General features: G+C 38.5%; 2 protein-coding genes across 4 annotated transcripts; both read left to right on the top strand.

Moving 5' to 3' along the window:
- The first annotated feature begins 4,681 nt into the window (after nucleotides 1–4,681).
- Cka (Connector of kinase to AP-1) lies at nucleotides 4,682–10,599 on the top strand. 2 transcript variants are annotated; one of them, XM_071776294.1, is made up of 11 exons: nucleotides 4,682–5,538; nucleotides 5,966–6,069; nucleotides 6,733–6,936; nucleotides 7,101–7,305; nucleotides 7,521–7,679; nucleotides 7,789–7,927; nucleotides 8,063–8,187; nucleotides 8,269–8,447; nucleotides 8,572–8,903; nucleotides 9,115–9,426; nucleotides 9,560–10,599. In XM_071776294.1, the coding sequence occupies exons 1-11, from the start codon at nucleotides 5,269–5,271 to the stop codon at nucleotides 9,727–9,729; spliced, it is 2,199 nt and encodes a 732-aa protein (XP_071632395.1). In that variant the 5' UTR covers nucleotides 4,682–5,268; the 3' UTR covers nucleotides 9,730–10,599. The 2 variants fall into 2 exon arrangements, with proteins under 2 accessions (XP_071632395.1, XP_071632394.1); XM_071776293.1 differs by having other exon boundaries at nucleotides 7,518–7,679.
- Nucleotides 10,600–10,827: 228 nt separating this feature from the next.
- Nucleotides 10,828–13,493, top strand: Red (LysM peptidoglycan-binding domain-containing protein red). Of its 2 annotated transcripts, none has more exons than XM_071776304.1 (5): nucleotides 10,828–11,372; nucleotides 11,525–11,817; nucleotides 11,937–12,086; nucleotides 12,288–12,411; nucleotides 12,644–13,493. In XM_071776304.1, the coding sequence occupies exons 2-5, from the start codon at nucleotides 11,641–11,643 to the stop codon at nucleotides 12,808–12,810; spliced, it is 618 nt and encodes a 205-aa protein (XP_071632405.1). In that variant the 5' UTR covers nucleotides 10,828–11,372; nucleotides 11,525–11,640; the 3' UTR covers nucleotides 12,811–13,493. The 2 variants fall into 2 exon arrangements, with proteins under 2 accessions (XP_071632405.1, XP_071632404.1); XM_071776303.1 differs by having other exon boundaries at nucleotides 10,851–11,372; nucleotides 12,288–12,415.
- The last annotated feature ends 715 nt before the right edge of the window (nucleotides 13,494–14,208 follow it).

The following is a 14,208-nucleotide window of genomic DNA, read 5'->3' as shown; positions in this document are numbered from 1 at the left end:
AACCTTATCTGCGCATGCGCAGCGTTACCTAAATCTTCTCCGAACAACAATTTTAGCCTAACTACAGGGACTGCCTCTTTTCTTTTTTTCTTTTGTCGAGGAGCTTTGCGCGAATATCCCTTTTCGTTGCTACAATTACACACGCACGAAATATGAGCGACCGTTATCGCGAATATCCGGTAAGTAATATGCAAATGCATCAAATTCTATCACGATGACGCTGTTGTTGGCACTAAGTGTATATTATACGATATTGTACGTACAATATTTACAAAACGACAATTGGTATCAATGTAGAGATGCTTAAGATCACGTTGTTACCATGTTATCAAACAACGGTGTCATATTTCAATTCTTTATCACTTACGTAAATCACCTTGAAAGCCCTTGTCCGAAACCATCTTGTTTGTGTTTATTCGTATTATAATATTTGTTGCTACTTTGTATTATAACTTTTGTCCTTCTATCTACTATACATGTAAAATATTCTATTTAATTTTTGATGAGATTATAAAATTGTGTATAATTATATTATTTTATCCAGTTTCTAATTTATAGTTGTTACAATATTTTTACTGAACAATTATAACTAAAACAATAAATAAAGTGACATACAAAATTTAATAACAATTAACATTTATTTCTTTATTATATATTATTATGATGAATTATTTTGGAATTGATAAAAAATTGATGAAAAAGGAATTAATTATTTATTATTATTATTTAAATATTATTATAAATAATTATTATAAATTCTAAATTATTTATTATTATTTATTACTATTTATTATTATTATTATTAATTATGTGTATATAAAATCAGTCAAATAAAAAAAATTATGTTGTAAGTATCGCCACTTGCAATCGCAATAGTTCGAAACATTTGTTTATTCCGTGAGTTATTCAATATTAATCAAGGATATAAATTTATATATAATGGAGATGACAAGACAATTATATTTATTTACATATATGGCACAAATGAACCAATTGCTGTCTTGTATATTTCTTTACAGAGAAGAAAGAAAAGAAACACGTAATAAAGAATTCTACCTCTCTTTCTAAATCCTTGATTAATATTGAATAACTCACGGAATAAACAAATGTGTCAAACTATTGCAATTGCAAGTGGCGATACTTACAACATAATTTTTTTTTGACATGCAATGTTTTTGAAATTTTACCATTTAGTTAAAAAAAATATATTTTTTAAATAATTTTTTAAATGTTTATAATTTTTTTAAATAGTGCAATTTTTTATTTTTCTATTTACAGAATTATTTATATCATGATTGTATTACTTGCTTATAAAATACCTATTTTTTATCTTCCTTGGATAGTTAAATAATATGCAAAATCGAAATTAAAAATTTTCTGTAAAAATAGATGTTATGAAAATTCTATATACGTCGTTGACATATTATTATCGTTTCACACATGAATTATATGTTTAAATAAAGTTGTTTTTTATATATATATTTACATAGATTATGATTTGTGTTTAAATAATCTTTTATATCACACGTGCGTGGAAAGTGGCCCATTACGCGCGCGCTATCTATGCGACAAATAGCCAATTCTATACACGAGTCAAAACAGTGCGGTAATGTAACATTACCGCACTGTTTCGACTCGTGTGTGGAATTGGCCATCCGTCGCACAGATGACGCGCGCGCAATAAATGGGCCAATTTCCACGCACTTTGTAATATAAAATAGGGTGTGTAACACGTGCGGGTTGAGAATTGGACACGCGTGCGGGCGATCGCACTCGCCTTCGGCTCGTGCGTCCACTCCGCACCCGTGTCCAATTCTCAACTTCCCGCACTTGTTACACAAATAACTATTTCTATGCATCTTTTTCTTTTGATATTGAATCTGTTAATTTATTTTTAATGAATCCAGTTTTACGTGTCATACATCTAAGAAATTATAACAAATATATATTCTCTAATGATTCCGATCAATATATAATATATAATAATTATTTTATACCTATATATGTATAAGTTAGTCACTATTGCAGCAGATCTAGGATTTTAGGTTATACGGTCAAACGGAATGACATTTTGGAGACATAATTTTGGCATGTAAGTGAAGTGACCATTCCATATTACAAACCTCACCTTCTCCATTTTCCTTATGACTTCATAATAATATAAAACATTTCGGTCAATGGTGACGATCATGGCGCAGAAAGAAGTGCGCTGCTCTAATGAGCCGAAGATCCGAGTTCAAATTCGACCAAAAATCATTGGTTCTTATTTGATCGCTACCTTTCAGAAGAATTAATGGCACCCGCCGAGAGTTTATCTCTTGTCACGAGCACCCCTCTATATTTGAGAACTGATCCTCCAGGTTGGGGATTGGGCACTAGGCTAACAACCTGCAAAAAATGAAGAATTAAATCTTCATGGATAAATAATCCCTCAAAGCAACATATTTAAGAAATACCTTACAGTCCAAAAGTTAGACATTATTTTAATTTTTAATAAAATCTTTAAGGAGTAATTTCTTTAATTAATTAAATGAAATGCTCTTATTAATATTTATTTTTACAAATAAAATTATTATAATAAATAATTTGTAAAATAATGTGTGTGTGTGTGTGTGTGTGTGCACGCGCGCGCGCGTACATTTTGTTTGTATAAAGTTTATTTGTATGACAATAATTGAAAATCAAAAGAGATCTGATCGATGAATTTAATTATTAAGTTATTAGATGAAAAATATATTCCCGTAATAAAAATCACAGATAATGAGCTATCACAAACTTTTTGTATTGACTATATGCTAGTATTTTAAGGCAATATTGATCTGCACATGCGCACTGATATAACTAATAAACCGCGAATTTTAAACTTACTCTCTCTACTCTCTATTAAATACACCTTTTACACGTATGTTTCTCAATCGAAATCTAAAATTTAAGTATAAGTTAATCAATATTAGTTCCGTCTACGCTTAAAATTTGTTTGAATCCACGCGGACTTCGAAAAAATTTTCCAGCAAGTCAAGCTAATTTCAGTCTCATCGAATAATAGGTGTTTTCCAGTTGACACAAATCGACACAAGCGTCAGGCTGGAGTCCCATGGCATGTATTTTCCGCGTAACGCATAACCGCGTAACCAATTAGAAACGTTTCGCATTTTCGGTTATGCATATTCGCGCTTCTGATTGGTTACGCGGTTACGCGTTACGCGGAAAATACATGCCATGGGACTCCAGCCTTACTCTATCCTTGTTGTTCACTAGATGTTGAAAAAAGACAGAATGATCCTTGGATCGACTTGTGTCGCTAAATGATAAGCACTCAATGCCTGTGTTCAGCAGAAAAAACAGGTCAATGAGCGCTTAATGATTCTTTTTCAATGACTTTTTATTACGATAATTGGTTTTTACACTTGAATCCAGGGAAGAATTAAAGGCAAGATCCAACCATTTTAAAAAGTTATTACTGATCGCGTTGAGTTGCTTTTTCTGCTGAACGCAATCAATGAACAACGCGCGGAGCATTCCGAAAGCAGAGAATGAAACAGGATTAGGCTCAGCGATGTGCACTGAGCCTAAAGGCCGTGGCACCTAGAAAAACTTAAGCAGTAAAGGCGGAATTACGATGAACTTAATGCTAGGTCTACAATGCGAATCGTAAAGTCGCGAGTCGTAAGAATTGACCAATCACAATCGAATTTGAGGAGAATAATCGACTGTGATTGGTCAATTCTTACGACTCACGACTTTACGACTCGCATTGTAGACCTAGCATAACGTAACGGAACGCGACGGGACGCGAAGTAACGTGAAACCTAAACACATCGTTTTTATATGCGGCTGATTACGATCGACTTTACGTAACGTGACGTAAAGTACCAAAAAACAATGTGTTTAGGTTTCACGTTACTTCGCGTCCCGTCACGTTCCGTTACGTTAAGTTCATCGTAATTCCGCCTTAAGGAAATCAACGGTATGGATTCGTTACTGCTTAGGACCGTGCCTTAAGTTCTTGACTGTGATTGGCTGATTTGCTTACTGCTTAAAGGTAGGTTTTCATGGGCAGTAAAATGCTACAGCAGTGTAGTAATTTCTTGGAAATTACTAAATAATTTCTAGAAAAGTTGAGTAAAGGTGCCTTTTCATGCTGACGCTCGACGCTCATTTTCAGCGGCAAGAAGGTCGCATGACCACAATTGACGCCGGCGTCAATTGAAATTCATGAAAAGGAAAACAGCGTCAAAATTTCGGCGTCTTCGCGCTGCTTTGGCTTTGACGCTTGAAGTTGGAAAAATCCAACTTCTCTTTCTTGACGCTGGCATCATAGTGATGTCACGTGACGTCGCTCAACGCTGTTTTTCAGCGTCCCATGAATTGGCACCTTAATTTGTAGGAAAGTTTAGTAACTTGTTAGGAATTTTCTAAGAAATTACTAAACTGCTGCTCGCTGCTGCAGCATTTCACTGCTCATGAAAACCTACCTTAAGTTTTTCTATGTGCCACGGCCTTAGGATGCGGTCACATGGACTGATATTTTCCGCGTAATGCGTATCGCGTAACCAATCAGAAGCACGAATATGCGTAACCGAAAATGCGAAACGCTTCTAATTGGTTACGCGGTTACGCGTTACGTGGAAGTATATACATGCCATGTGACTTTAGCCTAACTCTCGTGAGCCGACGGGACGGGCCAATGAAAACCGATGTCGCGGAGTAACGCGCCGCGTAACAAGGAGTGAAAAAACAAATCGGGCGATCCCGCTTGGCGAAAGGGCCGCAGCGCGCGACGGCGACGGGGGTAGTGAATGAGTCCGTCGGTGCCGATAAAAAGGGCGAAATTTCCGGCGACGATGCGCGCCCGTACCGGTCGGCAAGGTGCCCGCGGCTGGATTGCGAGATTTGCGAGGCATGCCGCCGCGCGGTAACTTTCACCCGTTGACCCGTCGACGTGCAGCGAGCAGCGAGGGGCAGTAGAGAGGAAACGGTCCGGTCCCCCGTGCCGACCGCGATCCCTTCCGCTTTTCCGGAAGCGGGCGTCGCGCGGACGTGAGCACGACGAGCGGACCGCGGTGAGCGCAGAGCTGCGGGACTCATCTTCGCGCGCGCGAGGGGGTCTCGGGACCTTTACGGACCGCCCGTATAACTTGCGTCCGCATGCGTAATAATTGTCTCCTTTTCCGACGGGCCGATCGAAATACATTGTCCGACCGGAGAGCACTCTCGGGGTACTCCGCGAAGGAAGGGAAGTTGCTGTAATGGCCGCCGTGTCATGAAATGAAGGTGCCCAGCCAGTTTTGTGGTGCCACAATGGAGGATAGCTGCAGCCCCGCGTCCCAGAATCACAACGGCCAGCTGGCCGGCGGCGCGAACGTCTCCCTCGCCAACAACAAGCACCAGGGCGGCAGCGACAATGGCAGCAACGGCGACGCCAAGGACCAGCGGCCGCAGTACTCGATGCCTGGCATCCTGCACTTCATCCAGCACGAGTGGGCCCGCTTCGAGCTCGAGAGGTCCCAGTGGGAGCTGGACAGGGCGGAATTTCAGGTACGGGCCCCGCACGACGGATGCGGCTACGCGGCACCCGCTTCGCGAGCCAAGCGCGAACGCGCGCGCGAGACAATTGTCCGCCTTATTGTCACTTCAGCTGTCATGTGATGGTAGGGAGGCACATAAGGAAGCACGATGCGAACCTTTCGCTTCGGGCTAACGCGAACAAAATGCGTTAGCATTGCGGTAGAACGTGTTAACAATCGACATATTGCACCTCGAGCACATAATAATTATTCGTACCAATGTTGCTCCGATTTGTCACACTGTCAAAAAGCGGAGCAAACGTGTTTTTTTTTTCTTGGTACTCGAGCTTGTTGGTGTTTGCGTGTAGAACGTACAAAGAAATTGCGATAGTATAAAAAAGTAAAACTGTTGTTAATTGACCAATTGGATTAATTTTTCCTGGTGTTTTATTGCGCAGGCTAGGATAGCTTTTCTTCAAGGTGAAAGAAAGGGACAGGAAAATTTGAAGAACGACCTTGTGAGGAGAATAAAAATGTTAGAGTACGCACTTAAACAAGAAAGGTAAATAAATTAGTAATTGCGGTGATATTATTTGATACATTAATGGCTATTCATATACGTGTCATTTGTATATATATGAATGATACTTCTTGTTTTTGAGAGTTTTTATTATTCAGATAAGAGTAACATCAAATTTTTATTTAAAAATCTCATTGTTTAATGATATATTATGCCAAAAAATTAATAAATATGAAAGAAAATATGTTGGTTTCCTAGAAGTTTTCTTTGAAATTGTGTCATTCATGTATGAGTAACATATATGAATAACATTGGCAGTCTGTGTGTTAAAGGAGGATTCAAGAAATATTTTTGTTAGCATTAATATTCAATACTTGAATATTATACATAATATTTACATACATACTTTTTTAATAAATAATACGAGTATGTGTATGTATGTTGTATATATTGTTATAAGAAAAATTACATAATTATACTTAAAAAGAAAACATACATTAGTATATTACAAATTATAACTGTTTAAGTCCATAATGTAAAATTAGAACTTAAATTGGAATTTATTATTAGGGTTTCCATATACAAATGAGAGATACGGACATTAACATTATACTACTGGACTACCATTAGACTCTATTATGTCTATACTTTATAGTAACATCTATTACAATGACCTTACAATACCGTTTCTTGTAATTTCTGCAGAGCAAGGTATCATAAGCTAAAATATGGTACTGACTTAGTAATGCAAGGGGATGTCAAACCACCTCTTTATGAAGAAGGTACCACGTGCAATATCTCTGAAAGTGGTAGTGGTGGTGGCGGTGGAGGAGGAGGAGGAGATGGAGAAGCTTCATTTACATCCATCAGTAATGTTAGTTGGAGACAAGGTCGTCAACTTCTGAGGCAGTATGTAAAATATCTGGTTTAATTTCAGAGCTGCTTCAGAGTTTTAAAGCTGTTAATGTTAATTTTTGCATTCTTATTTTGTATTCAAATTAAGACTTTGAGACCGAGAGGAAAACATTAGTGTGTAATTCATAAAAAGATATAGTAGAATGTTTTTTTTTCAGGTATTTGCAAGAGATTGGATATACTGATACGATAATAGATGTACGGTCAAACAGAGTACGATCTCTGCTTGGCTTGAACAATAATACAGATACAGAAGAGATGAATACTCCAGCGTTAAATGGAAATGAAGGAATAGCACAGGATAAGCAAGAATATAACGAGAGTCTCGTACGCCGAGGAAAGCAGCAGCATCCCCCAAAAAAGGTAGAAATAAATAAATATATATTTTTTTTTTTTTTAACTTGAAATGAAACAACTTGTATTAGCACTAATTGCAATAATATTCAAAATTTTATATATCTAAATCCAATTTTATATACCTAAACAAAAATTTATAACGAAATTATAATGAAAGAAATCAGTGGAAATCTTTATGTAATTTTTGTATAAAAAATTTGATGATATTTAAATTTCAGCAGCAACCATCTTCTATGGCAGAGGCAATGATATTAGACACGGAAGCGGCTGTTATAGCAAATTTCGAATTTTTGCGTCACACGGATATGGACATGGAAGAGGAGGAAGGAGACGTAGAAGACGAAATTTACGATGCAAATACAGATACCAAACCAAATAAGGTAATTTCTATTATTACTTTGTATTTTTATTGTATAATATTTTATTTTATGATGTATTTATTTGCGACATGTGTGTTCTATCGATATGACTTTCATATTTGCCTTGCAGGCATCTATTCCTCTTCTAGCGGAGGATGTTGATACAGATGCGGAAGCAGAAGAAGTGTTAAACGAATTAAATCTTCTCACAGAAATCGAAGAATCACCACCTGGTTCTATTCATCTGGAAATGAATTCTTCAGAATGGAGTAAGTAGTATCCGTATTAATTCACATGTATTTCAGATGTTTTTATATATCAAAATATAAATCTGTTCACACGTATTACGATATTCATATTATTGTTACATTTTGCAATTTGCTAATCCAACATCTTTCCTGAAGATGCAGCATTACATAGAGGATTGCAACCAGACCCAAGACGCCCAAATAAGGAAGGTGATTCTACACTGGAATTAGGCGAATTAGAACAATTATGTGTTAACAATGATGCAGAAATATCGTATGATGTAAGTCTAGAATTTTTATATTGCACAAGTTGATTTGATACGATTCATCAATGCTTGTAATGCCGTTGTTTCGTCCAACAGATGGTTTCTACCACAAAAGAGACCTTCAGGAAAACATGGAACGCGAAATATACGTTACGATCGCATTTTGACGCTGTTAGGGCACTTGTCTTCCATCCCACAGATCCAGTTCTCATCACCGCGAGCGATGATCATACGCTGAAATTGTGGAATCTTCATAAGACTGTACCAGCGAAAAAGTTCGTAAATTCCATTTTGTTATGAAAATAACTATAATTATAATTTTTTACGAATTATTTTAAAGATGTATGTTATATATTGTATTTATTTATTATTACATTTACATTTTTTTTTATCTTGCAGGTCAGCCTCGTTAGATGTAGAACCACTTTACACATTCAGATCACATACTGGACCTGTTTTGTGTCTGGCCATGTGCAGTATGGGCAACCGATGTTATAGCGGCGGTTTGGACGGCAATATCCATTGCTGGACGCTTCCATCGGCTAACATCGATCCGTACGACTCGTATGAACCAAGTGTCCTTAGTCATACGTTAACAGGACACACAAACGCTGTTTGGGGTTTGAGCATGTACTTACGTACTATGCTGTCGTTCAGTGCAGATGGAACTGTAAAATTATGGGCGCCACAGGCCCCACAACCTCTTCTCAATACGTATGTTTCGGAACAAGGTACGCAAACCCTAACGTTTTTAAGCTTGGGACAATGCGCTATTAGGTCATGATTAGCTAGTAGCAAGTTGTATATTGAAATAACACGGGAGTCTCGAATTCGCACAGCTTTATCTAACAAATATTGATCAAATGTAAGTTTTCTCTCTGTGTCATACGTTTCTAGGTGATTATGTGTCGTAACGGTTTCCTTTTGTTTCTTCTTTTTTAGACGGTATACCGACTTCGGTTGACTTTATCAGGGACGAACCACACAAGCTGGTCGTGGCTTATGAAGGAGCTTGCGTGGTATTTGACACTGAAACCGGCGCGATCGTGGCGCGACTCGAGGCGAACGAGACGAAAGGCGTGAATCGCGTAGTAGCACATCCGACGTTACCGCTCGTTGTGGCCGCACACGAGGATCGGCATATTCGGTTTTACGATCACCGGTCGGCTACTCTTGCTCACGCAATGGTAGCGCATTTGGACGCAGTCACTAGTCTCGCTGTAGATCCTCATGGTTTATATTTACTTTCAGGAAGTAAGTACGGAGAAGGAAAATGACACTAATTTTATCACGATAATAACACGCGAAACAGTTAAAAATAAAAAATATATGTATTTCAACGTATCGCTAGAGTCTCTAATTCGGTATTTGCTCATCGCGATTGCAGGTCACGATTGCAGTATAAGATTGTGGAACATGGACAACAAGACTTGTGTTCAGGAGATAACAGCGCATCGGAAGAAATTCGACGAAAGTATCCTCGACGTAGCGTTCCACCCGTCACGACCGTTTATAGCGAGCGCCGGCGCCGACGCTCTCGCCAAAGTGTTTGTGTGAAATGTGTAAAATCCAAGATACACTCGCTACATCAAAATGATTTCTACTATCACGTCAAATCGAGCAGTTTTTGTACTCGTATTCATTTTTAGATAGCCTTATATAACTTTTCTGTGTCCACACACCCATCCACCATACATATGAAACACATAAACATAAAATACACACACTTCCGATATATTTCCGTTGTTAACTCCGATCGTTCTACCATTTCTGAGATACCGATTTATAAAGAAATCAAATCGCTCGTGTAGTTTATTCATAAAGGAAAATGAAAAAAATTATCAGTAACTCTTGTCTGTGACACAGTTTATGGGGGGGAAAAAAAAAGTAATTTTAAATATATAAGTGCTGCTTGTTGATGTTCGATCATCATTAAGTAGCCGATACTATTTGGAATAGCGGGGAGGGGTAATCATGTAGAATATTAGCCGATATAGTCCTGATAATTAGAGGAAAACCAACCCCTTGCCCACAGAGAATCCAGGAAGTACACTGCCGCGGTAGCGTAATATTTATCCTTACGTTAACTATTTATTACCAATATCGCCGTTACTGTTGCACAGCTACTGGGGATTAATACAATCGTAATAATCGACTATACAGTTGCCCTAAATAAATAAAAAAAAATATATGCATTAATTAGTCTCCCATTACACATAATTTTTTTTCCTGCTGCCTTATATATTCATCGAGGCTAGCACATAGTTATTATGATAACGATAATAATAATAATAATCGTAAGCTAAATATAATAGACATAATATTAATAACAATAAATTATAATTGTGTGTTTCTCTCTCTGTAATATATTGTATTTAAAAATAGATAACTGTGTAACGTATTATAATGAACATTTTTTTATTAAAATCTCACTCCATTATTTTCTTATTTTACATCCCTCACAAATCTAGATCATCGGAGACCCCTCCCCCGCCTCCTCCGAGCGAGCCCCTTTTTCATATCTATCCCCCCGTATAAACAAACGAGGTCGTCGCGGCGAGAATCGATCGATCGGCGAAGAAACTTTCGCGCGATCATACGATTACCTCATTTTTTATGCAATCGCATCGCACGTGATCCCGAAACGGGGCGCGTCTCGTCTTAAACGTGAGGGAAGAAGATAATCCTTCCCGCGAGCCGAGCGGCTCCCCGTTGGACGAGACGAGCGTGAAAGTAAACACGTAAGATCCATTCTCGCGCGCTCTCCTCGGCACATCTCGGTCCTTCTTTCGCGCATGTTATAATACCGTCTCTCAGCGACGAACGCAGCGGAGGGAAACGCCACGCGATTATCGCCGCCTGATACTACGTTTACGCGAGCGTTACTTCTGTAGTAACTTACGATATATCGCTCGTTTACGCGGGGTAAATTATCGTAAGTTACAACGAGAACGTTCCTCTTTTCAATTCAGGCGCGATCGCGCTAATCAGCTGAACGCGATCAGCCATAGCGTGGGCGATCTCGTGATTCGCCCGCAACCTGACGAGAGAGAGAGAGAGAGAAAGAGAGAAAGAAAAATCAACCGAGGGCCGTCGATGATCCCGAGAGAAATGACAAAATCTGCCGTACACGCGTGCCAGGCATGAAAGCTGGACTACTCTCGGCTCCCCGAGTGGTTTGTTGTTGTTCCACGCGCCTCGTAAGTGTTAAATCCTCGAGCGTCCTCTTCCCCTCGTCCGGCCGTTCACGCGCGGAGGACGAGGAAGTCGGGCGAGGGATCGGCGAGACCGCGGCTTCCGCCGTCCGCCCGGTCCGCCTCGCCGAGGAAATCCTAATCCGTAAAATCCTCAGACAGGTTATGTGAGACCCGTGCGAGTGGATCGCCCGGAGACGCGCAGCCCGAGACGTACGTCGACGAGTTATGGTGCGGTTCCCCGGTCCTCCGTGAGCGTCCCGGTGGCCTAACGATGGAGCGGAACGGTGCCAGGGAGATGGAGGAGCGCCGGTGCATTCGGGACACCGGCAGGGCCCTGAAGAAGTACGGCAGCACAGCCAAGCACGTGACGCGGACCGAGAGCTTGGTGAAGCACACGGTGTGCCCTACGGACACCCTCCAGGGAATAGCGCTTAAATACGGAGTTACGGTATAGTGTCCCATCCACCAGCGTATGTCTCGTAATACGTGCCGTTTTGAGCGACGTTTCGCTTGCTTGAGGCAAAAACATTGCCCACCATAACGTTGACGTTTCTCTGATTGTTGCAGACGGAACAAATAAGAAGGATCAATAGATTGTGGGCGTCGGATAGTTTATTTTTACGGGAACATTTGCTTATTCCCGTCAGCATCGACAGCCCTACCTCTGTATGTAATGACGAATTGGTAGCTTCTGAGGAGCATGATGTCCCTCCAAATGTGAGTAAAGTTTGGGAGGAATCATTGGGAGCTTTCCAGCAAAGCGACACAAGTATCGTTTTATCTTTGTTACTCGTTGCCAAAAAAGAAAGATGGAATGATATTTGTGTGGCGACTTGTATCGCTTGCTGGAAAGCTCTCATTAGTGGATCGTTAATTTCTGTCGATAGACACGCCTTACGAATATGTTGTATCTCACAGATTTCTAGTCCTTCTTCGATATCGTCCTCTATTGGTGATGAAAGTTCAGTTAATGATTTCTTAGCTAAGATGGATACTTCGATAGCCAATGCCAAGAAAGAAGTCAAACGCACTCAAGGGAACAGTGAGTAAGTTATTTTCTATGCCTTATATGCATTCGAATTTTATATATTTTCAAGCGCGTGTTTCGTTCGGGAAATACTGGTGATTTAACAAAAATGTGAAAAGCAAGCTTTCACAAGATATAAATGTTTTACCCATAAATTTGTATATTATTCTTGTATATCTAAGCGCAGTACGTTAAGAAAACGTTAAATTTTAAATAATATCTTTATCATTATGAATTATTTGTACAGATTCTGCACTGATGGCAATGACGTTTACGTACAACGACGACGTGGGTCGGCTAAATTGCGAAACTCATTTCCTACCACATCGAATACCTACTCGACGTCCTCCTCTGACACAGTCAGGCCTGTGTCCTCTAGTGATATGCATAACTTTCCAACTGCTGTGGTTATGACGCAAGGAAGAAGAGTAAAAACTTCCTTGCAAAGACTCGAGCAGCAGCAAGACGAGATATTCCAGTTGTAGCGTCTAAGTTTCATTGGGCTGTAATGTCATGTGTGTCGACTGTTATTAAAAAGCTTGTAGGAAAGGATGTACTGTATATCAATGCGAATAGGAGGTTGTGCTTCTCACGTCTGACGTTGGTTGATCCAATTGTATTGCAGTTCAATTGAATTAGACTGCATCGCTCTCTCTTTTACGTTAAAAGACCATTCGTATCCCGTAGCTGGTTTAAGTAATATTCTTATATAACGGTTGCACTATCGCTGTATCCCGGTTTTACGATCTTTCTTTTTTCATCGTAATGATATCGCGAAGAATGGATCAACTAACTTTTATACGTAGCGCTAAACCGTTTTACATAACGTTGCTTAGTGGACCATATGTGCCTTGAATGTAAAACTGCGTTATGTAAGGGGTTCTCTTCATGCCCGATTTTATCTGGTTAAATCACATAAAAATTGATGTATGTTCCTTTTTTAAATACTTAATTTTTTTTTCTTTTAGTTTAAACTACTGTGATGAACCACCTAAAAATTTGGCAAAAAAAACCAAAAACAGCTTTAAGAAAACTAGTTATTATGTAGCGAAAATAAATAGTGCAAAGCTATAAATATAAACAAGATGTAGAATCTACTTATCTGAAACGCGATTTCTTAAACCAATTGTTACATTTGTTATATAACAAAAACATATTTTATTTTCTGTTTTAATAAACCTCATAAAATTTTTTTCACAAACGATAAAAAATATATCATGTATACAATATTTTTCCAATATTAAATATATATAAATGTTATCATTGTTTATAAGAATCCTAGTGAAAATAATCATGTGTAAATTAAAAGAAAGGAGCAAAATGCACCTGATATTAAAATATTATAAATTATAAATTTCTTTCGATCAGTATCAAATCTTAGCTGGACTAAGCTTTCTACGATTAATATTGAATTAAAGTAATATTATTAGAACACATTTACTTAACGTACCGTACTGCAATCAATTTGAATGTATTGTAATCATTGCCAAAGTCAGCGAATTCTTCGTGTGAGATATAATGCAAAAAGTCACAAAGTCAGAAATTAAAGAGAATTCACTTTAAAATAATGTTACAAACAATATCATTTAATGTCGCAAAGCGATTGAAATTAGAGAAACTAACAATTTAATTTATAATATGAACACTTCCACCTAAAGTCTAAACATAGAGTTACACATTGATATACATTGTACATCAAATCTATATGATATGTCCAAGTTTTTGTACATAATCTAAAGAAATCCTGTATTTTACACTGTACATACAGTAAATAGCAGCACTGGTTGACAATGTTGTCTGTAATTAATATCA

The sequence above is a fragment of the Temnothorax longispinosus genome, chromosome 4 (genome assembly GCF_030848805.1).
Source record: "Temnothorax longispinosus isolate EJ_2023e chromosome 4, Tlon_JGU_v1, whole genome shotgun sequence".
NCBI classification, from domain to species: domain Eukaryota; kingdom Metazoa; phylum Arthropoda; class Insecta; order Hymenoptera; family Formicidae; genus Temnothorax; species Temnothorax longispinosus.
Note: the sequence above shows the minus strand (reverse complement) of the source record. Positions and strands in the feature narration are given on the sequence as shown.